Source organism: Convolutriloba macropyga, chromosome 13 (assembly GCF_964194025.1).
Source record: "Convolutriloba macropyga chromosome 13, txConMacr16.3, whole genome shotgun sequence".
Classification (NCBI taxonomy): domain Eukaryota; kingdom Metazoa; phylum Xenacoelomorpha; order Acoela; family Convolutidae; genus Convolutriloba; species Convolutriloba macropyga.
In genome coordinates this window covers 15,010,387-15,037,392 of record NC_134480.1, presented here as the reverse complement: position 1 = coordinate 15,037,392, position 27,006 = coordinate 15,010,387, and the positions used below count along the sequence as shown (strand labels likewise).

At 35.8% G+C, this 27,006-nt stretch overlaps 3 protein-coding genes across 3 annotated transcripts in view; 2 read left to right on the top strand and 1 right to left on the bottom strand.

Moving 5' to 3' along the window:
- Positions 1 to 27,006, top strand: part of LOC142352304 (uncharacterized) — a 317,257-nt gene that overhangs the window by 140,373 nt on the left and 149,878 nt on the right. The gene's annotated exons all lie outside the window — the stretch shown is intronic.
- LOC142351517 (uncharacterized) overlaps positions 1 to 27,006 on the top strand; it is a 225,337-nt gene that overhangs the window by 67,796 nt on the left and 130,535 nt on the right. The gene's annotated exons all lie outside the window — the stretch shown is intronic.
- Positions 1,071 to 25,386, bottom strand: LOC142352053 (E3 ubiquitin-protein ligase RNF123-like). The gene is made up of 9 exons (XM_075404404.1): positions 24,568 to 25,386; positions 12,266 to 13,326; positions 11,404 to 11,975; positions 10,820 to 11,045; positions 6,669 to 6,955; positions 2,921 to 3,129; positions 2,450 to 2,608; positions 1,868 to 2,026; positions 1,071 to 1,527 (listed from the first exon to the last, which is right to left on the bottom strand). The coding sequence occupies exons 1-9, from the start codon at positions 25,360 to 25,362 to the stop codon at positions 1,219 to 1,221; spliced, it is 3,777 nt and encodes a 1,258-aa protein (XP_075260519.1). The 5' UTR covers positions 25,363 to 25,386; the 3' UTR covers positions 1,071 to 1,218.

Below are 27,006 nucleotides of genomic sequence, written 5' to 3'. Positions count from 1 at the left end.
TGTGACTTCTACTTACTCCTGGCCTTGCTGCTTGTGATCAATCAGATTGTCCATGATCGGTTGGCTTCACTAGTTGAATCCAAAGGCTCATTTCACCGTCAGTAGAGGCAAGTTCGCTAATGGAGTAAGTAGGGGCTCAATCGTAAAATCTCGCAGGCGTAGTATTAATAAAAATTTTCAAATTAGAAAACGAGACAAAATTAATTTACCCAAGACTCCAGAATGTTTTCTGATAACATGTAGCAACCCATGATCGACGACAGAAAGCAGAGTTTTCTACAGTCTCATTTCATTTATGCAATCTTTACGTTAACGTTTGTACGACTACAATTTAAATTTTCTTTTAATTAACTCTAATGTCAGGTTTTGTTATTCAGCAATCCTGGTCTTGTTATTTGTACTCTTCATGTTGCAGTTTCTATAGTGCCAGTCAGTCCTTCTTATCTATCTCGTTCTGTTTTATATTCTTAAAAATTTCTAAGCTCATTTAAACTTTAAAATGTTCACTTATTTTCCTTCAGAGAAAAAATTAAAAGTTTTAAATACATATCCTTAAAAATGTTCAGGTAAAATTTATTGAATTCAACGAAGAGACTCATTACTTGTACAATTAGAGCAACCAGCATATGGAAGCTACTTGATCTTATTCAGTCTTCTATGGCCAAAACTTTTGGAAAAAGAACTTGTTAGAAACTTCAACAGTTCAAGAAAAGAGGTGGGTCGAAACTTCCAATAATTTACATTCAAATCATTATTCCTCAGTAGTTTTATAGTCAGAGACTAGTAGAGCTCTAACAGACTCTTAGTGAGTCACTTTACGCACTCGGGAAACCAACTATGGGATTTGATTTTAAAAAATTCTGAGAAATTACGGTTTTAAAAATGGCATTAACATTCAGAAGCAAATGGCATTAACCTTAAAAATGGCATTAACCTTCATTAACAGCTGTTTCGACTTGTGCAGCTGTAGCTGAGAAACTTAAATAAGCAGTCATTCAGAAAATCACGGCAACGCCCTGTAAATGATGCTCAGTATAGTTTCTCTTCGAAGAATCTATGCTCAAAAAATATTATCTGAAATTATTTCAATTTTGACAGCTAAAATAGAGATTAACTAACTTAAGTCTAATCAGAAGCGATGTGATGATGGTTATGAGTTGAAAACTTCTGTTTTAAATTGTATAGAAATGATTCGAGTAGTGTTGACCTTCACCCTGTTTACGCAATCTTCGAGGCGTTTGATTTCGCTCCACTTTGGGGCTGTATCTTTGAGAACTTTTCAACCGCTCGCTTGCAGAAGAAACATTCATTACGATTCATCAACTGATGTTGAATGCACGACTTGCAAGACGTGTGTCCACATGGTTCAAACATAACACTAATTTCTGAGGCACAGCAAATCGGGCAAAGATCCTCGTCCGAGATGGTTTTTCTGCCCAGAATTGAAGTCGAAGACCCACTAGATTCCTTTTCTGTTCTGAATATCTGAATCAGTTTCTGCACTTGTTCGATTTCGTCGGTAGAAATCTGAAAAACGGAAATTATCTCATTATATTTTTGACGGATTAGTGAGCTGTTATAATTGAGTAATTTTACTTGAGTTATACTCAGTAATTTTTGTTTTAAAATTGAGATAATTCGAGTAAAATTTTTTATACCCAGACAGAATATTATTTTCTAAATCTTTATATACACAATAACAAACTTTGCTTCCCATCAGTTAAATTTTAAGGTTGCTCTTAAGTCACAGCTGTGAAATGCTTGAAGGTTTACAGTTTTCAACAAAAATATGGTTGGGAGCCAAGTATCGTGAAATTCGCCAAATATCTTCAATTGGTTAAGATAGAAAATATAATATTTAACTGACCTCTTCATAATTGCAAAAGGAGAACTTTTGGTGCTGTTGGGACACTGAATTGCTGCTGGAGGTTCCAATTAGCGACTCGACTGTACCAACTGAGGGAACCATGAATTCCAAAGACTCCAAAGTGAATGACGCTTCATTGAACAACGCATTCACCGCAACCTTTAATGTAGCAAGTTAATAATCAGGAAAATATTATTTGCTCTCAGATCATAAACGTTCGAATGTTCGATACATTTTATAATTTTGGAAAGACTAATTACAAACTGAAGCATCCCCCCCTCCCTCAGTGCCATTTAACCCGCGTTGCTATACATAGCATTACCATGTAAATGTTAAGGAAGCACTTGCTATAGGAGACGGATATACCGCAAGTGGGGCGAGGGGGTGGTGATCCTATGCCCAATAAACTAGGTGCTCACATTAATTTTTGATTAAATGTCCTGATTTTTCTCGTTTTTGGTATACTCTCCAGGCATTTCTATCATGTCATCAGAAGACTATCAGGGAAAAGTTACACGTGTTCCTTGGGTTACTCGTGAGTTTTGACAAGCAGCGCAAAGATTTATTCAAGTTATTACATACTTCTCTGCCTTTTGCCGGCGACTGGAAGGCCAAGCGTGTGAGAATGCCAGCAGTTGCAGTCAAAATAGGGTAGTTGTCAACTGAGTCTAATGAACCAAACTTCTTCCTCCTTATCACTTGCTGAAAGGCGCCAGTTTGCGACGTCACTCGTGAGAACACCTGAAGTCGGACATACAGTCAGTTATTACATTTTGAAGTACAAAATTCTGAACTTCGAAATAAAAAATACTTAAAAAAAATCAACAGCCACCCAATATCCACTGTCAACACGCACCAATTCAATTTTGTTTTCATCAACCGGATCAATGTAAAAGCCCCCTCCCCTCGCCCACCCATTTTCAAAAGTCTGAATATGTTTGAATAGAATTTTAGCAAGCAATTTATTAACCAACTTCACATAAGGGAATTAAATTTCGTACCTTACGCTATTAAAAAAACGAGTGGAGCTCCAATCGTACGTTCAAAGAATACCTGACTGAGAAGTTGCATTAGTCTCTTCAACAGGAGTTCAGAATTGGGTCTATTTGGGTCAGTGAACAATTGAGGCGCCACTGCCACGATCAGCTCAATCACCCTCAGCAACCCAACTGACAAATCGAAACAGGTAGCTACCAGCTTGTGCTTCCTTCTGTTCTCATTCATTCCATTCGAAGAGTCGGATGAAGATGTCAGCGGCGATCCTGTTAAATGTAATCCTGTTAAGGCTATCGTCTAATCAATCCAACGTTGGGTAAATCGCTCATTTTATCTTAATTGAAGAAGGATTAACTTAAGTCGCAATATTACCCATAAGAAAACTTTTGAAATAATGAACAATTTGTCAAACAAGTTTTTTTTAAAATTGCAGAATTTTACAGGACAGACGAGTCCTTTCTTCAGTATTTAAAAAAGGTAATTTCAGCGCTTTTGACAAATATTGAAGCGAGTGTTGAAAATGGAATAACCCACAAAAAACTTTCGGAAACCTTCATGAATCAATGAGCAAAACTCTGTTCGAACAATCTAATGGTCTAATGGCGTACGAAGAAAAATCTTGGCAAAATAATAGAACAACAAGAGAAGGGCAATAATCACTCACTACATTCAGAGAGGACTATCTCAGTTATGCCAAATCCTGCATAATAGCAGTTTTATTAAACGACTGCAGTTTTGTTAGACGATACGTCCATTAAGAAAAACAATAGTTGCTCAAAACACAGAGGAGTCAAATTCTCGGCGTTTAAAACAAAGCCGGCAGATTGCCGGAAAATAGCCACGATAGATGCTTGTGGCCTTCCATGAATCGAAACAACCAAGGAAATAAGATAGACAGATTGAACAGACTCTAATACTCAAAAATTAGGGCGTATACGTTTGGCACTACCTGGAGGCACAGTATTGATATTTAAATCTAGTAAATGTTCATAAAGTGATTTCAGAAGTCAATTTTTTGAGAGAGGTAAGTCACGCAATTGACATAAAAGAAGGACAAATGACGCCACGTGCTCAAAGTTTAACTGCAAAGCAGTAGATGTCAATGAAGTCATTGAAAAAGTCAATTCCAAGAAGTCAGGTCGCAAGAATCATCGATGGAGACGAATTAAAAAAAACGTAGCAGGACAAGTCCTGAAAAACAATTCAAAGAATTGTATTATTTATAACCTGACAATAATCATATCCGCTTTACAAGTAAAAGGCAAACGAGAGCTTTTAGTAAAGAGACTGAGCAATAAAACAACACCAGAACAAAAACAAGCCAGATTAAATATTCAACTTTTATTTTTGAAAAGACAGGATCAACACCAGAATACAACTGCTATGAAATCAAACTGACAACTCTATTCCTCTATTTCCCATTAGCAACCTGTCATTAAATGTCGATGAGTCCTCTCACTAACAATATTAAATGATAAGACAAAAATAACCAACAATCGCAATAAAACTCAACTTTTTGAAAACACTTAGTATAAAAGTCACAGAACGCATCAGCTACTGACGGATAGAATTACATCAATTAATTGATTCATCAATGACAGCCTTTGAAATCTGTCATCAATGAGATTAGGCGATTAGACAGCAAAAAGTACAACAAATACTAGCAGAACTAAAAATCAAAGATATTTTTAAATAACGAAACAGCGCATAAATCACAAAAAGCAATAGCTATGAACTGAAATGACATGCTTTAATTGATGCCTTTTTAGCAAGCGCTGAGACCCGTCAATAATGAGACTAAGAGTTAAAATGACAAAGTATAAAAGAAAAACTCGCAACTAAAAAATTCGATAATTATTATTGAAAACAATCAGTGTCAAATTCAAAGAAAGCACTAGCTTTGAACAAAAACGATCAAAATCGACAAAATAACTCCTATTAGCAGCATCAGAGATCTATCCCAAAAGAGATTAAATGATAGATATCAAGAAGTCCAATAAATACTCGCACAACTCAAAAATTAACTCAAAATTTTTGAGAAAAAGTAGTGTCAAAGTCATTAAAAGCATTCGGTATTAACTCAAACTATTAAATAGTCTCTTTTATGCCTCATTATCAATCAATCAGAGCTGTCATTGATGATACTAAGTGATAAGACAACAGAAAATTTTGAAAGAAGGGGGCAAAATCTAAAAATCACTATTTTATGAAGACAAATAGTGGCAAAGTCATAAAAAGTTTCAGCTCCCCTGAATGAATTCCAGCGGAGGCAAATAGGCACAACTAGAACACATATGTACCGTCTCGCAATCAAGGAAAACTAAAAAAAATAAACCAAAAAATAAACCGACTAGCGTCGGAAAAACTGCTCTCGAATGACAGGCGGCGCAATTTAAGTCAGGGGCTGTATCCCAGATAAATTTTTTATGGGTGCCAAAACATCAGCCGAAGGTAGGATTCGAACCCCAACCCCATGAGTCCGATTCCGTCGTTATACGCTTCGCCCACCAGGTCCTTGTTTTCATTGACTGACTAAAAATCGGTTTTATTAGAACAACAAACTATTTCCACTCGGCCATCAGGTCCTTGTTTTCATTGACTCACTAACAATCGGTTTTATTAGAGCAACAAACTATTTTCACTCTGGCATCAGGTCCTTGATTTCATTGACTCGCTAACAATCGGTTTTATCAGAACAAACTATTTCCACTCGGCCATCAGATCCTTGTTCTCATTGACTCACTAACAATCGGTTTTATTAGAGCAACAAACTATTTCCACTCGGCCATCAGGTCCTTGTTTTCATTGACTCACTAACAATCGGTTTGATTAGAGCAACAAACTATTTCCACTCGGCCATCAGGTCCTTGTTTTCATTGACTCACTAACAATCCGTTTTATTAGAGCAACAAACTATTTTCACTCGGCCATCAGGTCCTTGTTTTCATTGACTCACTAACAATCGGTTTTACTAGAACAACAAACTATTTCCACTCTGCCATCAGGTCCTTGTTTTCATTGACTCACTAACAATCGGTTTTATTAGAGCAACAAACTATTTCCACTCGGCCATCAGGTCCTTGTTTTCGTTGACTCACTAACAATCGGTTTTATTAGAACAAACTATTTTCACTCTGCCATCAGGTCCTTGTTTTCATTGACTCACTAACAATCGATTTTATTAGAGCAACAAACTATTTCCACTCGGCCATCAGGTCCTTGTTTTCATTGACTCACTAACAATCGGTTTTATTAGAACGACAAACTTTATTACGGAGTGAGAACAATGAAATCACTAAAAAATCAAAAGTTCGTGAAGTCAAAGATTATTCCAGAAAGCGCAAAACGGTCAAGCAAAAAAAAATGCATAAAAACACACGTTTACAGTAATTGCTTCTCATTCGCGAGTAATTAATCAAATTTCAGCATACGAAAAAAATGATCCAGAAAGCTAATTTTTCTCACAGCAACATTTTCTCACACGAGTGAAAAAATTAGTTTAAAAAATTGCTTTTTCGCACCTTCCTGCTTTGGCTTGATCAAATCACTCCAAAATGATTTATTTTTCAAAATGAGTAAACTGATCTCAAAACAGCCGGAGACTCCATAATCGACTCGCAGCAAATTTGACTCAAACTACACTTAGTAAAACTATCGATCAGAAAGGAAGCTCCGCCATTTTTCCTAATCGTAACAAATCCATACGATAAGTCCACTAATAGCCTCGCTATCGCTTCACGATTAAAGAAAACATTGATCACCAAGAAATTGACGCACAACTTAATTTAGGAATTTAGAAGCTAACCCTGTATTTCCGATAGCTGAGTCAAAAACTCAGAAAAGGCCCAATTGAGCTGATTCAAGACACTGTTTATAAACTGCTGCATCGATTCATCATCCTGGGTCAACTGCTCCGCAACGTGCTGCTGGAACACGGGCGAGGGACAGGGCCTTTGGAACGAGGCACTGTCGTAATCTTGCGTATAATGACGCAATCTAACCGGACTCATGTGGGGTGGAAATGCGTATCTGTATCCAAACCCACAGCCCTTCCATAGACGTACAAGGATCCAATTGATTTGGGGCCAGGACCTGAAAATGTTCACTTGGTCCGGACATGAAAAGTAATAGGGATAAGGTTATAAATCAGTTAACAATTGTGAAATATCTAGAACTCTAATGTCCGTCAGTCCTTGATAGAAATGACACCAGATTTATTAATTCAAGTGTACCTTCTGCGCCCTCTAAAATATAATTCAGATCAAAAATTCAAGTTAACCAGCAAATTAGCTTAACTTTTATGCATTTAAAATCGCACATTTCACATACTTCTTTGGCTTTGAGTAGTTATTTCACATCCTCAAATTAGGACATCCATGATAGGCCATATTTCATTTACGTTTTCTCGGCTTACACAGAAAAGATAATTTAACGAATTTCTTTAACTATTTGCTGAAATGTAACGAAAGTTCAGAATTTCTTGGACAAAAATAAAACCAACTCATCTTAAGATCACCATACAGTGCACAGCGTTCTAACAAACGTTACTTGAACAACTAAATATCAAGCTGAAAACCCTAAAAAATGATCGGAAGTTAGTAAACGATATTTTTAAAGATCCAAACAAAAAGCACAGGAACACATAGTATTTTATAACTCTTTATCCTGCTACAATACAATATTTAGAAGAACGATCAGAGCAATACGGTAAGTTGGAACAAAACTCAGTGTTCGATGACTAATCAAGCTAAGTTAATTTTGAGAAATCACGAAAAAAATAATAGAAAAAGTAGCAGGACAAGACCTGAAACACAATACAAAGTATCGAAAAGAAAAGCTTAGAACTACTGTACCTGACCAGTGCATCAATTGAACAATGAAAAAAAAACAGAATCAAAATTTGAGAAACTAACAAATTAAACAAATATAAGTTTCATTAGTTCAAAGATTGATAAACTAAGAATATGACACTAATTTTTAGAAAATTTTAAAAAGATTTGCGAAAATTGCAAGAGCTCCTGATATTTAAATGTTGAACCCCATTCCATTGTCCCTAGAAATTACACAGTAAGAGACTTTGAAATACAAGGAGTTTACCTGGCTACTGACGCACAAAAAAAACAACAAAAGACAAAACTTTTAATTGAAAATGATCAAAAAACAATTACATTGCCACTAAAAACTACGCAGTATCCTATAATCAGAATCCGCAGGACTTTTTTGTGCTCTTGAAGCGTGGACATCTCAAAAAAGGCAAAAAAACTTAAAATTGAAAAAAATTGCACGTTTTATCAAAATTGCCGATATTCGAGATGGCCGTGTTGAAAACCGTTGCTTTGCCAAAAACAGCTATGCAGTAAACTATTATCAAACCCCGGAGGAGGTTTTATGGTCTCTAAGCTGGATAAACTCAAATTATGACGAAAATTTTCGAAAAACTTAAAATTGCAAAAAATAGTATAATTTTTCGTGGTTATGTTTGCAGTACCAAAACATATAGCTTGTAAAATGGTCATAAAAAGTCATTATATCTTGGAAAAGACATTCAATAGCTTTGAAAACCGTTAATCCAAAATTAATCAAACAAAAAAATCGAAAATTGACGAAAACTTAAAAATGGCACCCTTTTGGGCCTATAAACTCCTAAAGATGAACTTTTAACCTTGAATTATGGCCTCCCCAGCAGCTGCACCACTCTAAGCACTTGATGGACTACCAACGCCAGCTTTGTGTCTCTAATCAAAATTTATTACCCGTTTATCCCGTTTTGAAAGATCAAAGTCATCGAAAAATGTGTGAAAAAATCTTTAAAAAAATAAAGCCCCAATACAATTCTCGGATTGTAAAAAATAATTCGAAGACCTTAAAAAAGTATGACTGACTAACGTCGTCTTTGTCAGTAACTATCTGAGTAGTAGGGAGTCTAGCTGAACCACAATTGGAGAGGGTGGTTGAGTGGATTGGGTGCATTGGTGAGCGGAGTGCAGATGGATGGGGTTCGAGCGAAGTGGTGGCGTTGGAGGATGGTAGTGAAGAGGGCGGGGGGTCGAGCGATGGGGGTGGGGAGTAAGTCGGAGAGGGTCTATCCGCCCTCCAAAAACCGTCCTTCTCACTATGAATTTATGTATCTTAAGACTAGCGAGCCCTACGGTTCTAAGAATGTAACGCCCACCGGGCTTAACCTGTTTATCCCGTTTTTGAGAACGAAAAAATGATTGCTTCCAACTTTGTTTTTAGAGCTATTAGAAGATAAAACTTCTGCAGAAAAAACGAATATCTTCAGGCCAAAAGTACGGAGTGAGAGGTATTGAAATGGCCAGCAAGTAATCAAATTCAAATGCGATTGACAATTTATCGGGGACTTTGAAGGAAAGGTGACACAAACAAAAAGTCTTAACGGGATTAGAAGTGTTGAACATTAGGGAAAAAATTGGCCCAGGTGACGTAACAATAAACAATAGCTACAGACCTTCTATAACCTTTAAGGAGCTAAAAGCGTAACGAAGCATTCCTGGACAACTAATTTTTGGAGAAATGGCTCGGAACACAATTTAATTAATTTTTTGATGCTTGAAAAAATTTCCAATTGCACCTAACTTTTTGTACTGCAACACTAGCAGTTGAGCCCAATCTTCAAAAACTCGGGAAAATAGCTCTGCTCTCCACTAGCAGTCATTAGATAATAAAAAGAGTAACAAAATATGAGCTGCAGAAAAGCAACCAAACTCAAGTTTGCAATCATTAATCTTTGCTCGCATGTATAAAATTAGAAACGCTCAATGTTTGCATCAAAATGAATAAAGAAAACTGAGCCAACATTTTGATAGAAAAAACAAGCCGACTAACGTCGGCAAATTTTTCTCCAACAACAGGCGGGGCAAATTAATTCAGAGGGGGCATCAGCCCAGCAATTGTTCTATGGGTGCAAAAAACTCCTACAGAGGACGGGTTCGAACCCGCGACCTCTAGAGTAAGCAACGTAAGCATTTACCACTCCGCAATCAAGGTCTTGTCTTTCTTATGATACAATCGTTTTTGTTTCAGCAACAGACTAAATTTCAGAAAACCTAAACTAAATTTTAGTGACCTAAATGACCAGAGAACAAAATTTTAGAGAACAAAATGACCAAGCAAAAAATTGCATAGAAAGATACACATGTTAACAATAATCGTTAATACACATGTTAGCAATTAAAAAAGCGCCATCGGCAAAGTGGAAACTTCACGTGCCTTGAATAAAACGCTGAAAAAATAGTTGATGTGCAATCTAAAGTCAAGTGAAGTCGGCCACCTCTGTTAAATAGCTGGCGGAAGAAAATGCTTCTCGCCGGAAACACCAACTTGCAATCAATTTAGCACATGTGGTGCAAAAAATACGTCTGAAATCTCCCTCTAAAAATTAAGATAATGTTCACATCACTAAAAAGATACAGATCACCTCCGCTGTTCATTTTTGCGTTGAGGACGAATTCGACTGCAAAAACCTAACAAAAGATTAACTTAAATTGTGCAAGTTGGAGTTCACTTCAAAAAGCTGTAAAATCAGGACATATTAAAGTTTTGAACAATCTACGACAGCATTAAGAATTTTAAGGCCTTATTCAACGCAATTTGCTGCTCCAACCAGTCACGTAAGTAGGGCCTGGGTGCTATTTTACAAATTAATAAAGTGAGCTCCTTTGGCAGTATAAAAGTTTTTGTCGCGAACTGTGAGCAGACCAGAGCAAGGAAGTTGAAGCATCAATGACCATCACATAATGCTCTGATAGCGTCATTAGCACGCGATTGCCTGTTTTGCACCACAAATTTCTGATAATCTTAACAAAGATCTCTCAAAAACATTTTTACACCAAAAACGAATATTTTTGGCAAATATTATTAACACAAATTAAAAATTTATGAGCATAAACAGGGTTGTATTCCATGTAACAGACTTTCCTCTCAAATTATACAGACCTGGATTCGTACGGTGACAACAGGGTCCTTATCATAGACTTGCGCATTTGAAGTGACATCTGTTCGAGACTTTTAAGCGACTCAGGGTAGCATACAAAACATGCAAGTGACTGAATGATGTTATCTCTGACGTCACTGTTGACGATGAAAGAACCTCCTGCCTCTGAGAAATTGTGTGCGAGGAAGAAGGCCATCTCGTTCAGAGTCGAAATGTAACCCTGCGACCCTAAACATAACCGGCTATGGTAGGACGAAGTGGGGGAGGGGCCAATTGTAGCGTGTCAGAGCTCGGGCGTGGGGTTTGGAAGCAATAGCTTCATTGTTAGGCCAAAAGATGGTCTTATTAGAGCAAGCCCTTTTTCGAGCCACTTTTCATTTGACTCATTGACGCTACTTGAAATTGCAAATGAGAGTAATTTAAATCACAGAAATCACGATGTCAAGCGTACAAATTCACTCGAAAACTCAAATGCGTCACATGAAAAATTGACCAAGTCAAAGATTTCAATTATGATGCGCAATAGGATCAAAATAATTGCAGCAAACTTTGTTTGATTTGAAAGCCATTAATAGACACAGTATACCTTCGAAGGGTGTGACGAAAGCGAAGAACCGCGTGAGGGCTTTGTAAGCATCCAACACCACATCAATGTAATACTCAGGTATGAAGGAATAAGCGTTGCCATGGGCAATAGCCTTTCTCATTGTTGCCAGCGAACACCTCAGCAGCCAATGAACATCCTCTTGTTTCTCCTTCGAAAACACTACCGCAATCAGCCAGGAAAGCTGCCGTGAATTCTCCACTACTTTCTTCTTTAAAACCTGCTTAGAGTTCAACAACTCCTCTTTAACTTCAGGCTCACTTTTCTCCGATTCACAGAGGGTCAACTTGTAGCAGGTCTCGTTCAAAGCGCACGACATTTCTCTGAAGTTCTCTCTTAACTCTGACATCTTCAGCAACTGCTTATGCGAAGCTAATTGGTATAGCATTATTGCACAGTCAAGGATTTCAAGCAGATACTGTTCTGAAGGTTGGCTTTCACTGAGGAGGAGAGACTCGTCAACTTGTACAGTTTTCTTCACGTGCGCATAAACTCCGCCCAATCTCTCGGTTATGTTTTGTTGGCCAGGGCTTTTTGATGACTCAGACGAATCGCTGAACATACAAAGCGTATCATACTTCAATGCCTCAGAACTACAAACCAAACTAATTTATAACAAGCTCAAATGTTCACAAACTTTAACAGTTACTTTCCAGGTACCATGTAATTCCAAAAAATCTTTGCCAAAATCAAACCTAAGATCTGTCGCAGGATGGCAACAACTCAACGTACTCATGCATGTATATGTAATTTTTGAGATCACTGAGCTTGCGATCGCTCAACATTTGACATTTTTAAAAAATGCAATATAAGAAACGTTGCATGAATATTTTGAAAAAAATACCTTGGACTATCTTTGCCGTTTTTCTTTGCAGTAAAGACCCATATTGGCACATAAGCATCGTTTGATCTAATATACGCAGAGTTATTCTTCGCATTTAAGTCCCAGTAATATCGCAATGCTTTCACCAATCTATGCATGAAACACAGTGACACAGGAAGCGGGCAAGGCGATGGGGCAAATTTCTGTCCTTTCTGGCACGAGTAGAGAAAATCTCGTAGTTTTTGTACAAACACTGCTCTGGAAGATTTCCCGGATCTTGATCCAATCGAATCCGTATTGTCCATTAGAAGCTTCAAGATCTCAATCTGTATTTCTTCGATCTCTCCAACTTTTACCTTCAAAGCTGCGCAATGTTTTAGGTAAGTCTGTTTATCACGTTTATCTTCTCCGTCACCCGACATCGAGTCATCTGAAGGGGCAAATTCCGGCCCAACAGAGGCAAAGTCCTGACTGTACCTCTGTTCCTTGCAAGCTTTGTCATTTTTGTCCCACCAGACATCCGGAATCAGTTGCTCCAGAACAGGGTCATCTGGGGGTTTGATGTGCATGAATAACGGGAACTGGACAATGTCCCAGAGCACACAGTCTAAAGCAAGGTGCCTGGTCGGCACATGGCGCAGTAGTGACAGCAGCAATACCAGATAGGTATGCTGGTTCTTCAAATCTACTGTTATTTGTGAGAATCGGTATGACGTCAGAACCACAGAGAAAAGATTCCTCATACAAGCACGCATGTCATCCTCTTCCAGGCAAGTCCACATGAGCTGCAATATCTTATCCACAAACGGTTGCGCGCCAGTGTGTCTACTTGTATTGCAAAATTTGAGCAAAAGTTTCAGCAATACAGCTTCCGTAAGATACACACTGTAGAAAAAAGGTGCTAGTTTGTCCAAAATTTGACTGGCAACGATAATCCTTACACTTGGGCTAACGCCCATTTTTGACGGGTCAAAGTCGCCTGAGTTTTGAGGCTGTGGTGTTGTGCATGTGTTTGCTGTTAGAAGTCTTTCGAGGTATTTCACTAGCTGTGAAGCCTGCTGCAATTGCAAGGTTGGAGGGTCCTAAAAAGGCAACAAGATGAAACAAACCAACTATCGTCGGAAAAATTGCACGCGAACGACAAGCAGGGCAAATATATTCAGAGGGCGCTGTAGTATAGGTAATTTTTATGGGTGCAAAAAAAAAGACGATAAAGATGGGCTCGAACCCACGACGCTGTCTTGACAGAAGAATTGAAAACTCTATACTAGACTAACAACCTATAGTGTGAGCTTATCTTACAATCGATTTTGTTTTGCTGTTGATACACATCATTTCTAAATAGGAGCAATTTGGGTCACGCAAATATCAAGAAATCAAGCGCGAAAAAAAGAATGTTCTAGAACAAGACGGTAGAGTAAAAATTTTGCAGAAAAAACAGCGGGAAGAATTCCGTGGGCAACTCGAAGAGCAACCCTAATTGTCGCAGAAACCATAATTTTTTGTCTGAAAACTATAATTCTTTGCCTCATCAGAGTCAAAGAAAATATTTTGCAGAAAAATTTAAGGAAATGGTCAACCCAAAATTTCAGCATTGAAATCATTGAAGCAACCAAAAAATTAAACGTCATTCATAAAGCATACAAAATATTTAAACATAAAACAAAAAGAAAAGAAAACTCACTTAAAAATCTTGAAACTGCCAAAATAATATTTTTAGAAACATATCTGGTAACAAAGAACTTTTAAAATATGCCAGAACTTTCAAGATGGACATGAACTGTTAAGCTTAAAAAAAAACTTTTTAAAATTTTAAACCAAATCAAGTGAATATAGAAGAAAATTTAGAAAAAATTTTAGAAAAAAGGTTAAATCTTTAATTGTTTTAGCAACTTACTGCAGGAACAAAGACAGGCATAAGCTCAGCATAGATATTTGCGAGGAAAGGCCAAATCCTAAAATGAGGAGGTTGAGGATTTTGTACAAAAAAAACCATCTTCATAAATTTGAATGTTAAAATTCAAATAAAAATAAAGTAGAAACATAGTAGGCAGATTGCCGGAAAATACCGCGATAGATGCTTGTGGCTTTCCATGAATTGAAACAACTAAAGAAATAAGATAGAGAGATTGAACAGACCCATATACTCAAGAATTAGGGCATCTACTTGGTGCTACTTGGACGCAGTGCTGATCTTTAACTAGTAAATGTTCGTAAAATTTAAAGTTGATTAAGTAATTTCAGAACCCAATTTTTTGAGAAGTAAGTCAAGCATTACAAATGACGTCACGTGCACAAATTTCAACTACAAAGCAGAAGTCATTGAAAAAGTCAATTCCAAGAAGTCAGGTCGTAAGAATCATCGATGAAGACGACGAATTAAAAAACGCAGCAGGAAAAGTCCTGAAATACAATTCAAGGAATTATATTATTTCTAACTTGACAATCATTCAATCCGCGCCAAAAAGGCAAACGAGAGCTGTTAGTAATGAGACAGCAATAAAAGAACACAAGAACAAAAACAAGCAAGATTAAATATTCAACTTTTATTTTTTGAAAAGACAGGAACAACATGAGAAAAGCTGCTATGAACTCAAAATGACCACTATATTCCCTTATTTTTCATTAGCAACCTGTCATTAAATTTCGATGAGTCTTCTCACTAATAATAATAAATCATAAGTCAAAAATAACCATAAATCGCAATAAAACTCGCTGATACTTTTTGATCACGCTTGGTATAAAAGTCACAGAACGCAACAGCTGCTGAAAGATACAATCACATCAAGTAATTGAGTCCTCAAGGGCCACCGTTGCGAACTGTCATCAATGAGAACTGTCATCAAAGGATAAGACATCAAAAAGTACAATAAAAACTCGCAGAATTCAAAAAATCACTCAACATTTTTGAGAAATCAGAGTCAAAGTCATGAAAACCACTAGCTATTAACTGAAGCCATTAAACAAGTTCTTTTATGCCTCATTAGCAACAAATCAGACATGTCATTGATGATACCAGTGATAAGACAACAGATAATTTTAAAAAGGTGGCAAAATCTTAAATTCACTAATATTTTATGACAAAAAATAGTGGCAAAGTCATAACAAAATTTAGATGCCCCTATATGCATTCGAGCAAAGGCAAACAGTCACAATTAGAACACATATTTACCGTCTCAAAAGCACTGAAGGAGAGGAACTCTGAAAACAGAAGTCAAATTGACGAACCTGAAAAAAAATCCATTTCAAAAAACCGCCAAATTAATCAATAACCGATTTCTCACACCAATTTAAAGGTTTTTTGAAAAAATTCAAGCCTCAAACCTACTCGATTTTTTGCTCCCTTTACTGTTTCATAAGAAAAAAATAACCATAAACCGCAATAAAACTCGCTGAAATTTTGAGAACACTTAGCACAAAAAAAATCACAGAACGCAACAGCTACTGAAGGATACAATTACATCAATTAATTGAGACCTCAATAACAACCGCTGAGAACTGTCATCAATGAGATTAAGTGACAAGACAGCAATAAGTACAACAAATACTAGCAAAACTAAAAAAATCATTGAGATTTTTAAAGAACGAACAAGCGTATAAGTCACAAAAAGTGACAGCTAAGAACTGAAATGACTTGCTTAAATTGAAACCTTTCTAGCAACCATTGAGAACCGTCGATAATGAAACTGAGTTAAGAAGACCAGTTGAAAAGTAAACTTGATAAGTAAACTTTTTGATGTCTTGATAAGACATCAAAAAGTTTAATATATATTTGTAGAACTCAATCAGCCAAAAAAATATTTGCCAAAAACGCCCAAACAAATATTTAGTTAGCCATTTCAATTCTTATTTGACACCAATCATCAAACATTCAACCCAAGAAATACCTGAATTATCAATAACACAAATTAGAGATCCCAGACGGTGCAGAGAAATTCGTGTTCGAGAAAATCAAACCAAAACACAACAAAAACTAAACAAGGAACCGCCAAAATCGGATTAATTTAAGTATAGATTCTATAGAAACAAAAACAACTCATATCAATAACAGGAATTCAACGCAAGAATTATCCAAGTGGCGTTGCTCTATACACTTTTTATAAAACAGACTGCTCAAAGTTAGAAAAATAAAGAATTTTAGAAAACAAAAAAACAATGCCGGCATATTGCCGGAATAGCTGCGAAAGAATAGACCTGCGGGCCGTACAATAGAGATAGAAAAAGAGGCAGATCTAAATTTAAAAAAAATCGACGCCGCTCAAAGAGCTAGGTAAAAAACATTCAGCGATAAATTCATAATGCTTGTTAAAATTCATCCCGCAGAAGCCTTTTATTACGGGTCTTTACTGCACATGAGTCCCTTTGACCTCAAACAAATTAAAATTAAACTTAAGTTTTAAAGTGCAAAAGTCATTTTATTGAGTGAGGTAACTCACTTGCGATCAAAATCTAATCAGAAATCTAATCAAAATCTAAGACAACAGATAATTATAAAAGGGTGGCAAAATCTTAAATTCACTAATAATTTATGACAAAAAATAGTGGCAAAGTCATAACAAAATTTAGATGCCCCTATATGCATTCGAGCAAAGGCAAACAGTCACAATTAGAACACATATTTACCGTCTTAAAAGCACTGAAGGAGAGGAACTCTGAAAACAGAAGTCAAATTGACGAACCTGAAAAAAAATTCATCACAAAAAACCGCCAAATTAATCAATAACCAATTTCTCACACCAATTTAAAGGTACTTTGAAAAAATTCAGGCCTGAAACCTACTCGATTTTTTGCTCCCTTTACTGTTTCATGAGACAAAAATAACCATAAACCGCAACAAAACTCGCTGAAACTTTTTGAGAACACTTAGTATAAAAGTCACTGAACGCAACAGCTACTGAAGGATACAATTACATCAATTAATTGAGACCTCAATAACCACCGCTGAGAACTGTCATCAATGAGATTAAGCGATAAGACAGCAATAAGTACAACAAATACTAGCAAAACTAAAAAAAAACATTGAGATTTTTAAAGAACGAACAAGCGTATAAGTCACAAAAAGTGACAGCTAAGAACTGAAATGACTTGCTTAAATTGAAACCTTTCTAGCAACCATTGAGAACCGTCGATAATGAAACTAAGTTAAGAAGACCAGTTGAAAAGAAAACTTGCAAAACTCGAAAAATTCGATATTATCAAAAACAGTAAGGGTCAAAGTCATAGAAAGCACTAGCTTTGAACAAAAACAATTAAATCGATAAACTTAACCCTATTAGCAGCATCAGAGACCTGTCCATAATGAGATTAAATGATAAGACATCAAAAAGTACAATATATACTTGCAGAACTCAATCAGCCAAAGAAATATTTGCTAAAAATGCCCAAACAAATATTTAGTTAGCCATTTCAATTCTTATTTGACACCAATCATCAAACATTCAACCCAAGAAATACCTGAATTATCAATAACACAAATTAGAGATCCCAGACGGTGCAGAGAAATTCGTGTTCGAGTAAATCAAACCAAAATACAACAAAAACTAAACAATGAACCGCCAAAATCGGATTAATTTAAGTATAGATTTTATAGAAACAAAAACAACTCATGTCAATAACAGGAATTCAACGCAAGAATTATCCAGGTGGCGTTGCCCTATACACTTTTGATAAAACAGACTGCTCAAAGTTAGAAAAAAAAAGAATTTATTTAGAAAACAAAAAAACAATGCCGGCATATTGCCGGAATAGCTGCGAAAGAATAGACCTGCGGGCCGTACAATAGAGATAGAAAAAGAGGCAGATCGAAATTTTAAAAAAAAAATCGACGCCGCTCAAAGAGCTAGGTAAAAAACATTCAGAGATAAATTCATAAAGCTTGTTAAAATTCATCCCGCAGAAGGCTTTTATTAGGGGTCTTTACTGCACATGAGTCCCTTTGACCTCAAACAAATTAAAATTAAACTTAAGTTTTAAAGTGCAAAAGTCATTTTATTGAGTGAGGTAAGTCACTTGCGATCAAAATGTAATCAGAAATCTAATCAAAATCTAAGACAACAGATAATTTTAAAACGGTGGCAAAATCTTAAATTCACTAATATTTTATGACAAAAAATAGGGGCAAAGTCATAACAAATTTTAGATGCCCCTATATGCATTCGAGCAAAGGCAAACAGTCACAATTAGAACACATATTTACCGTCTTAAAAGCACTGAAGGAGAGGAACTCTGAAAACAGAAGTCAAATTGACGAACCTGAAAAATCTTTCTCAAAAAACCGCCAAATTAATCAATAACCAATTTCTCACACCAATTTGGTACTTTGAAAAAAATTTAAGCCTCAAACCTACTCGATTTTTTGCTCCCTTTACTGTTTCATAAGACAAAAATAACCATAAACCGCAATAAAACTCGCTGAAACTTTTTGAGAACACTTAGCATAAAAAAATCACAGAACGCAACAGCTACTGAAGGATACAATTACATCAATTAATTGAGACCTCAATAACCACCACTGAGAACTGTCATCAATGAGATTAAGTAATAAGACAGCAATAAGTACAACAAATACTAGCAAAACTAAAAAAATCATTGAGATTTTTAAAGAATGAACAAGCGTATAAGTCACAAAAAGTGACAGCTAAGAACTGAAATGACTTGCTTAAATTGAAACCTTTCTAGCAACCATTGAGAAGCGTTGATAATGAAACTAAGTTAAGAAGACCAGTTGAAAAGAAAACTTGCAAAACTCGAAAAATTCGATATTATCAAAAACAGTTAGGGTCAAAGTCATAGAAAGCACAAGCTTTAAACAAAAACAATTAAATCGATAACTTAACCCAATTAGCAGCATCAGAGACCTGTCCATAATGAGATTAAATGACAAGACATCAAAAAGTACAAAATATACTTGCAGAACTCAAAAACTCACAATATTTTTGAGAAAAAGTAGTGTCAAAGTCATGAAAACCACTAGCTATTAACTGAAGCCATTAAACAAGTTCTTTTATGCCTCATTAGCAACAAATCAGACATGTCATTGAAGATACTAGTGATAAGACAACAGATAATTTTTAAAAAGATGGCAAAATCTTAAATTCACTAATATTTTATGACAAAAAATAGTGGCAGTCATAAAAAATTTTAGATGCCCCTATATGCATTCGAGCAAAGGCAAACATCCACAATTAGAACACATATCTAACGTCTTAAAAGCACTGAAGGAAAGGAAACACTGAAAACAGAAGTCAAATTGACGCACTTGAAGAAAAATCCGTCTCAAAAACCGCAAATTGTTCAAACACCATTTTCTCACTCCACTTTAAAGGTATTTGGAAAAATCTACTCAATATTTTTTCTCCCTTTACTGTTTCAGTTCGACCAAAATCAACACATTAATTTGACTTCTCATGGACGTGAAAAAATCGAAAAAAGCGTGAAATGATCTTGAAAAGACAGCACATCTATACAATTCAAATTCTTTGCATTGTAAAAACCACATGTCCCCAATAATAGCCTCTATTGCTTCGAGGCTATTAAACACAATTGTATCAAATTATTTAGCATTGGAGGCTTTGTACAATGGCATAAAACTCCTCCTGTCACAATAAAACAGTAAAAACAGAACTCAATCAGCCAAAGAAATATTTGCCAAAAATGCCCAAACAAATATTTAGTTAGCCATTTCAATTCTTATTTGACACCAATCATCAAACATTCAACCCAAGAAATACCTGAATTATCAATAACACAAATTAGAGATCCCAGACGGTGCAGAGAAATTCGTGTTCGAGTAAATCAAACCAAAATACAACAAAAACTAAACAATGAACCGCCAAAATTGGATTAATTTAAGTATAGATTTTATAGAAACAAAAACAACTCATGTCAATAACAGGAATTCAACGCAAGAATTATCCAAGTGGCGTTGCCCTATACACTTTTATAAAACAGACTGCTCAAAGTTAGAAAAATAAAGAATTTATTTAGAAAACAAAAAAACAATGCCGGCATATTGCCGGAATAGCTGCGAAAGAAAAGACCTGCGGGCCGTACAATAGAGATAGAAAAAGAGGCAGATCTAAATTTTAAAAAATTCGACGCCGCTCAAAGAGCTAGGTAAAAAACATAAGAGATAAATTCATAAATTTATAAAGCTTGTTCTTAAATTCATAAAGCTTGTTAAAATTAGAGATAAATTCAAAAAGCTTGTTAAAATTATAGAGACAAATTCATAAAGCTTGTTAAATTCATAAAGCTTGTTAAAAGAGATAAATTCATAAAGCTTGTTAAAATTCATAAAGCTTGTTAAAATTCATCCCGCAGAAGGCTTTTATTAGGGGTCTTTACTGCACATGAGTCCCTTTGACCTCAAACAAATTAAAATTAAACTTAAGTTTTAAAGTGCAAAAGTCATTTTATTGAGTGAGGTAAGTCACTTGCGATAAAAATCTAATCACGCAAAACACTTTTGCTAAACATACTGAGAAAAGACGTCACGCGCGCAAATACCGTTAGTGAGCGGAAGAAGTTATACAAAAAGTTTGACTTTTTCAGCTTTGCTGTGTGAACAAATGTAAAACAAAAAAGAGCGTCAGACGAAGAAAGAAAAAATATAGCAGGACAAATCTTAACGTACAATTCAAAGAATTTTCATTGACTAAACAAAAAACTAGACCTAGGACGGACTGAGTGAATTGGGAAAAACCTTTTCTAAAAAAAATCAGATAAAAATTTTAAAAACCAGAAAATCAATGTCAAAATGACGCTAGCGAGAACAAAAAAAATCACTAGCGAGAAAAGAAAATTTATTCTAACAAAAAAATAGGCCAAGAATGAACTATGAATGACTTGGGAAAACTATTTAGAAAAAAATCCGATCCAAACAATTCAAAAAACAGTAAAAACCAAAGTGAAATTGCCGATACTTTTTGATCACGCTTGGTATAAAAGTCACAGAACACAACAGCTACTGAAAGATACAATCACATCAAGTAATTGAGTCCTCAAGGACCCCCGTTGCGAACTGTCATCAGTGAGATTAAATGATAACACATCAAAAAGTACAATAAATACTCGCAGAATTCATGAAAACCACTAGCTATTAACTGAAGCCATTAAACAAGTTCTTTTATGCCTCATTAGCAACAAATCAAGACATGTCATTGATAATACTAGTGATAAGACAACCGATAATTTTAAAAAGATGGCAAAATCTAAAATTCACTAAAATTTTATGACAACAAATAGTGGGATATCATTAAAAATTTTAGATGCCCCTTAATGCATTCGAGCAAAGGAAAACAGGCACAATTAGAACACATATGTACCGTCTTAAAAGCACTGAAGGAGAGGAACTCTGAAAACAGAAGTCAAATTGACAAACTGAAAAAAAATCCATCTGAAAAAACCGCCCAATTAATCAATAACCAACTTCTCACGCCAATTTAAAGGTACTTTGAAAAAATTCAAGCCTCACCCCTACTCGATTTTTCGCTCCCTTCACTGTTTAATAAGACAAAAATAACCATAAACCGCAATAAAACTTGCTGAAACTTTTTGAAAACACTTAGTATAAAAGTCACAGAATGCAACAGCTACTGAAGTATACAATTACATCAATTAATTGAGTCCTCAATAACCACCGTTGAGAACTGTCATCAATGAGATTAAGTGATAAGACAGCAATAAGTACAACAAATACTAGCAAAACTTAAAAAATCATTAATATTTTTAAAGAACGAGCAAGCGTATATGTCACAAAAAGTGACAGCTAAGAACTGAAATGACTTGCTTAAATTGAAACCTTTCTAGCAACCATTGAGAACTGTCGACAATGAGACTAAGTTAACAAGACCAGTTAAAAAGAAAAACTTGCAAAACTCGAAAAATTCGATATTATCAAAAACAGTTAGGGTCAAAGTCATAGAAAGCACTAGCTTTGAAGAAAAACAATTAAATCGATATACTTTACCCTATTAGCAGCATCAGAGACCTGTCCATAGTGAGATTAAATGATAAGACATCAAAAAGTACAATATATACTTGCAGAACTCAAAAACTCACTCAACATTTTTGAGAAAAAGTAGTGTCAAAGTCAGGAAAACCACTAGCTATTAACTGAAGCCATTATTCAGGTTCTTTTATGCCTCATTAACAACAAATCAGACATGTCATTGATGATACTAATGAAAAGACAACAGATAATTTTAAAAAGGTGGCAAAATCTAAATTTCACTAAAATTTTATGACAACAAATAGTGGCAAAGTCATAAAAAATTTTAGCTGCCCCTAAAAGCATTTGAGCAAAGGCAAACATGCACAATTGGAACACATATCTAACGTTCTAAAAGCACTGAAGGAGAGGAAACACTGAAAACAGAAGTCAAATTGACGCACCTGAAGAAAAATCCGTCTCAAAAACCGCAAATTGTCCAAACACCATTTTCTCACTCCACTTTAAAGGTATTTTGAAAAACTTACTCAATTTTTCACTCCCTTTACTGTTTCAGTGCGACCAAAATCAACATATTAATTTGACTTCTCACAGACGTGGAAAAGTCGAAAAAAGAGTGAAAAAATATTAAAAAGACAGCACACCAATACAATTCAAATTCTTTGAATTGTAAAAACCACGATGTCCCCAATAATAGCCTCTATTGCTTCGAGGCTATTAAACACAATTGTATTAAATTAGTTAGCATTGGAGGCTTAGTACAATGGCATAAAACTCCTCCTGTCACAATAAAACAGTAAAAACAGAACTCAATCAGCCAAAGAAATATTTGCCAAAAATGCCCAAACAAATATTTAGTTAGCCATTTCAATTCTTATTTGACACCAATCATCAAACATTCAACCCAAGAAATACCTGATTATCAATAACACAAATTAGAGATCCCAGACGGTGCAGAAAAATTCATGTTCTAGTAAATCAAACCAAAATACAAAAACTAAAAAATGAACCGCCAAAATCGGATTAATTTAAGTATAGATTTTATAGAAACAAAAACAACTCATGTCAATAACAGGAATTCAACGCAATAATTATCCAAGTGGCGTTGCCCTTTACACTTTTTACAAAACAAACTTCTCAAAGTTAGAAAAATAAAGAATTTATTTAGAAAACAAAAGAACATTGCCGGAATAGCTGCGAAAGAATAGACCTGCGGGCCGTACAATAGAGATAGAAAAAGATGCAGACCTAAATTAAAAAAAAATCGACGCCGCTCAGAGCTAGGTAAAAAAACATTCAGCGATAAATTCATAAAGCTTGTTAAAATTCATCCCGCGGAAGCCTTTTATTAGGGGCCTTTACTGCGCATGAGTCCCTTTGACCTTAAACAAATTCAAATTAAACTTAAGTTTTAAAGTGCAAAAGTCATTTTATTGAGTGAGGTAAGCCACTTACGATCAAAATCTAATCACGCAAAAAACTTTTGCTAAAGATACTGAGAAAAGACGTCACGCGCGCAAATACCGTTAGTGAGCGGAAGAAGTTATACAAAAAGTTTGACTTTTTCAGCTTTGCTGTGTTAACAAATGTAAAACGAAAAAGAGCGTCAGACGAAGAAACAAAAAAATATAGCAGGACAAGTCCTAACGCACAATTCAAAGAATTTGCATCGAATAAACAAAAAACTAGACCTAGGACGGACTATGAGTGAATTGGCAAAACCTTTTCTAAAAAAATCAGATAAAAAAAAACAAAATACAAACAGAAAATCAATGTCAAAAAGACGCTAGCGAGAACAAAAAAAATCACTAACGAGAAATGAAAATTTGATTCTAACAAAAAACTAGGCCTAGAATGAACTATGAATGACTTGGGAAAACTATTTAGAAAAAATCCGATCCAAACAATTCGAAAAACAGTAAAAACCAAAGTGAAATTGCCGCATGTGAACAAAAAACCATTAGCGAGAAAGCGAACTTTTGTTCAAACACCGTTTTTCACTCGACTTAAAAATAAGAGCAAAAACCGCTCGCTTTTTCGCTTCATTTCCTGTTTCGGCGTGACCAAAATCACTACTCCAATTTGACTTCAAAAATCATGAAAATGTGTGAACAGATCTTAAAAAAAGCCCCCCAATACAATTCATTCTTTGAATTGTAAAAAACCAAGAGTACCGCAATATAGCTCCGCTCAGCTTACAGCTATAAAAGACAAAATTAGAATAACAAGGCAAAAAATTGAGCCAAATGGACAAGTCGTGAAAAGACACGTTTAAGATATTAGCTCAAACATCGTTCGCGAGCAATCAATAATTTTCAGACTTAAGATTAATATACATGAGATAATCTGGTTTTACTGAGCGGAAACTTACCTGCATTGGTCTAAAGCCTTCGATCGGATACTTCAGCGGACTCGATCCAAAATTCAACCTCACTGATTCATGAACGGACAACGATATCGCTGGCAGGTATGCAAAACCTGGACCCAAGGTAATATTATCGTAAGCGACTCCCAAATTTTTGCCATTACGGTAGAACCCAATTAAACCCTCGTCGCAATCGATAGTACAGGAAATTACGTCTCCAGAACTCCATGATTCGCCGTACTTTTGGGTATTCATGTTCCATTTCCGAGTTCGATTGCCATCGTAAGCATAAGAATTGGGAGTATCTCCAACGCCCTCTTGGGGTGAGAACACACACTTGGTAGTACTCCAACCAATCTGCATCAATCCTTTTGACCCTAGCATAACTTCATACACCCATTTACCTTTGAAAACACAAGCATTCGCTGTAATTGTTGAGAAATTGGATAAACTCGTGACACCGAGCTGGTCATGCTCAAAAAAGAAGTTTCCATGAGTCAGCTTTCGATCTAACAACACCGACTGATCACTATTGCCGCATATTCTGCCTTCATTGTCTTCCTCAGAAGTGTGCTCGTTTTCAAGCTGACTCACATTGGTTTTCATACTTTTGTCTATATAACCTTCGAGCGTTTCAAGAGTGAGGCGCTTCTTGGAAACATTTTCAACCGAGTCACACTGGTAGCTAGCTGGTGGGGAGAACACTCGGTAGAGAAACTGCTCAACAGCTGGGGCATTGCCAACGCTGCTGCTGCCAACTATTGATGCAGGAATGCCGTGCTGAATGGACGGCGGTGCCATTCTAGCCTTAAAATTGGGCACATGCATGAGAAGAGTTGCCTCTGGCCAGCCCCCCCCCCCCCCCCCAAATAAGTGCCAATTTACATGGAGTGACCAGTCAGTAATCAGAAATTTCTCAAGTAGAGCAACTTACAATTGAAATCGGCAAAGACGAAAAATAAAATTTAAGGAGAAAGTAAATTGCAAAAAGATCAAATTCTAAACTTGTGACAATGGTGCAGCTTTTAGACCTTACATTTACTGTAAAAGAAACCGATTTGTCAAAATAAAATTACTTAAAACAAACGTTTTCGAACTTTACGTTCATCGTCAGGTTAAAACTGTTTTACAAATTGTTAAAAGATAAAATAAATATGTATTTACATTTGTCTGAGACCCCACTTAAAACAATTCTGGGAACAATTCTAAAAAATTCAATCGAAAATTTTTCCATATGTACAATATTTAGCCTATTTACAACTCATATTTACATCCGTTATCAATTTATTTAAAAACATTCCTATTCCGGATTTTTCGATTTTGCCCATGTTCTTGTATTTTTAGGGTTATTCCGAATTTGCCCTAAACTTAAGTATCCCTCTTGTGGAGGTTTTGCAAATTTCGTTTTCTCTTGCACATGTTTTTTGCCCTATGTTTCCTCATCTAGTCAAAATTATAATTTGAACTAATATTTTAACCTGAGCTCCCGCCCCCTATATTCATCGCGTGTGTTCAGTGCCGGCTTCAGCTTGCTGATGTATATAGCTTCGATAATCATTAGTTTTTCTACCGTCCGACAGGCGTCCAGAATTTTCCATTCAATGTCATTCGTGGCACCACGACATTCAACCAGATGTTGACCCACCTGTGAATCCTTCTTTTGATGTTCTGTTATCCTTGTGGTAACATGCTGGCTTGTTTGCCCAACATAGATGGATCCGCATCCATTAGCTTTAATCTCATATACCACGTGGGATTTCAGGTCTCTATCTAAAGATGATTTCAGGGTGGGGGGGCATGATCTTAATTTCCGCGTTGTAAAAACCACTTGCAATTCGCATAAGTTCTTCAATTTGCTTGCAAAGTTTTGAGTAAGGTTGCCTCTGTATTGTAGAAAAATAGTTGGCTTATCATAGGATCTAGTCTTGCTTTTTTGCTGCTCTTTTGGTGTTGTTCTCAATTGGTCTTTACCGCCACTTATTATCTTTTCTAGAGTCTGGTTCACTATTTTTGAAGACCAATCTTCTGCATATTGATTTTTGGTCCAGCAAGTTTTGTTCTTTTCGAGAGCCTGATCGAATGCCAATCAATTAGAGGTTGCATTAAAAACCCTATGAACCGTCCCTTGAATCACATTTTTCTTATGCTGAAGCGGTGCAAAGCTGCGAAAATTCAGTATTATTCCATAGTCAGTTGGTTTTTGATACCTGTGATAGGTGATATTACTTTTGCTGCTCACATTTACGTTAATGTCAAGAAAAAGCCAAATTCCCTTCCATGTTAACTTTCTAAGGTAAATTGCAGGTTGTTGTGTAAAGAATTTGCAATATTTAAATACTCGTCCGGGTCACCACGAGCCGTGCATATAATAACATCCACATATCTTTTAAACAATTTCATCTCCTCATAACGCCCCACTATCTGTTGGTTGTTACAATAAGTACA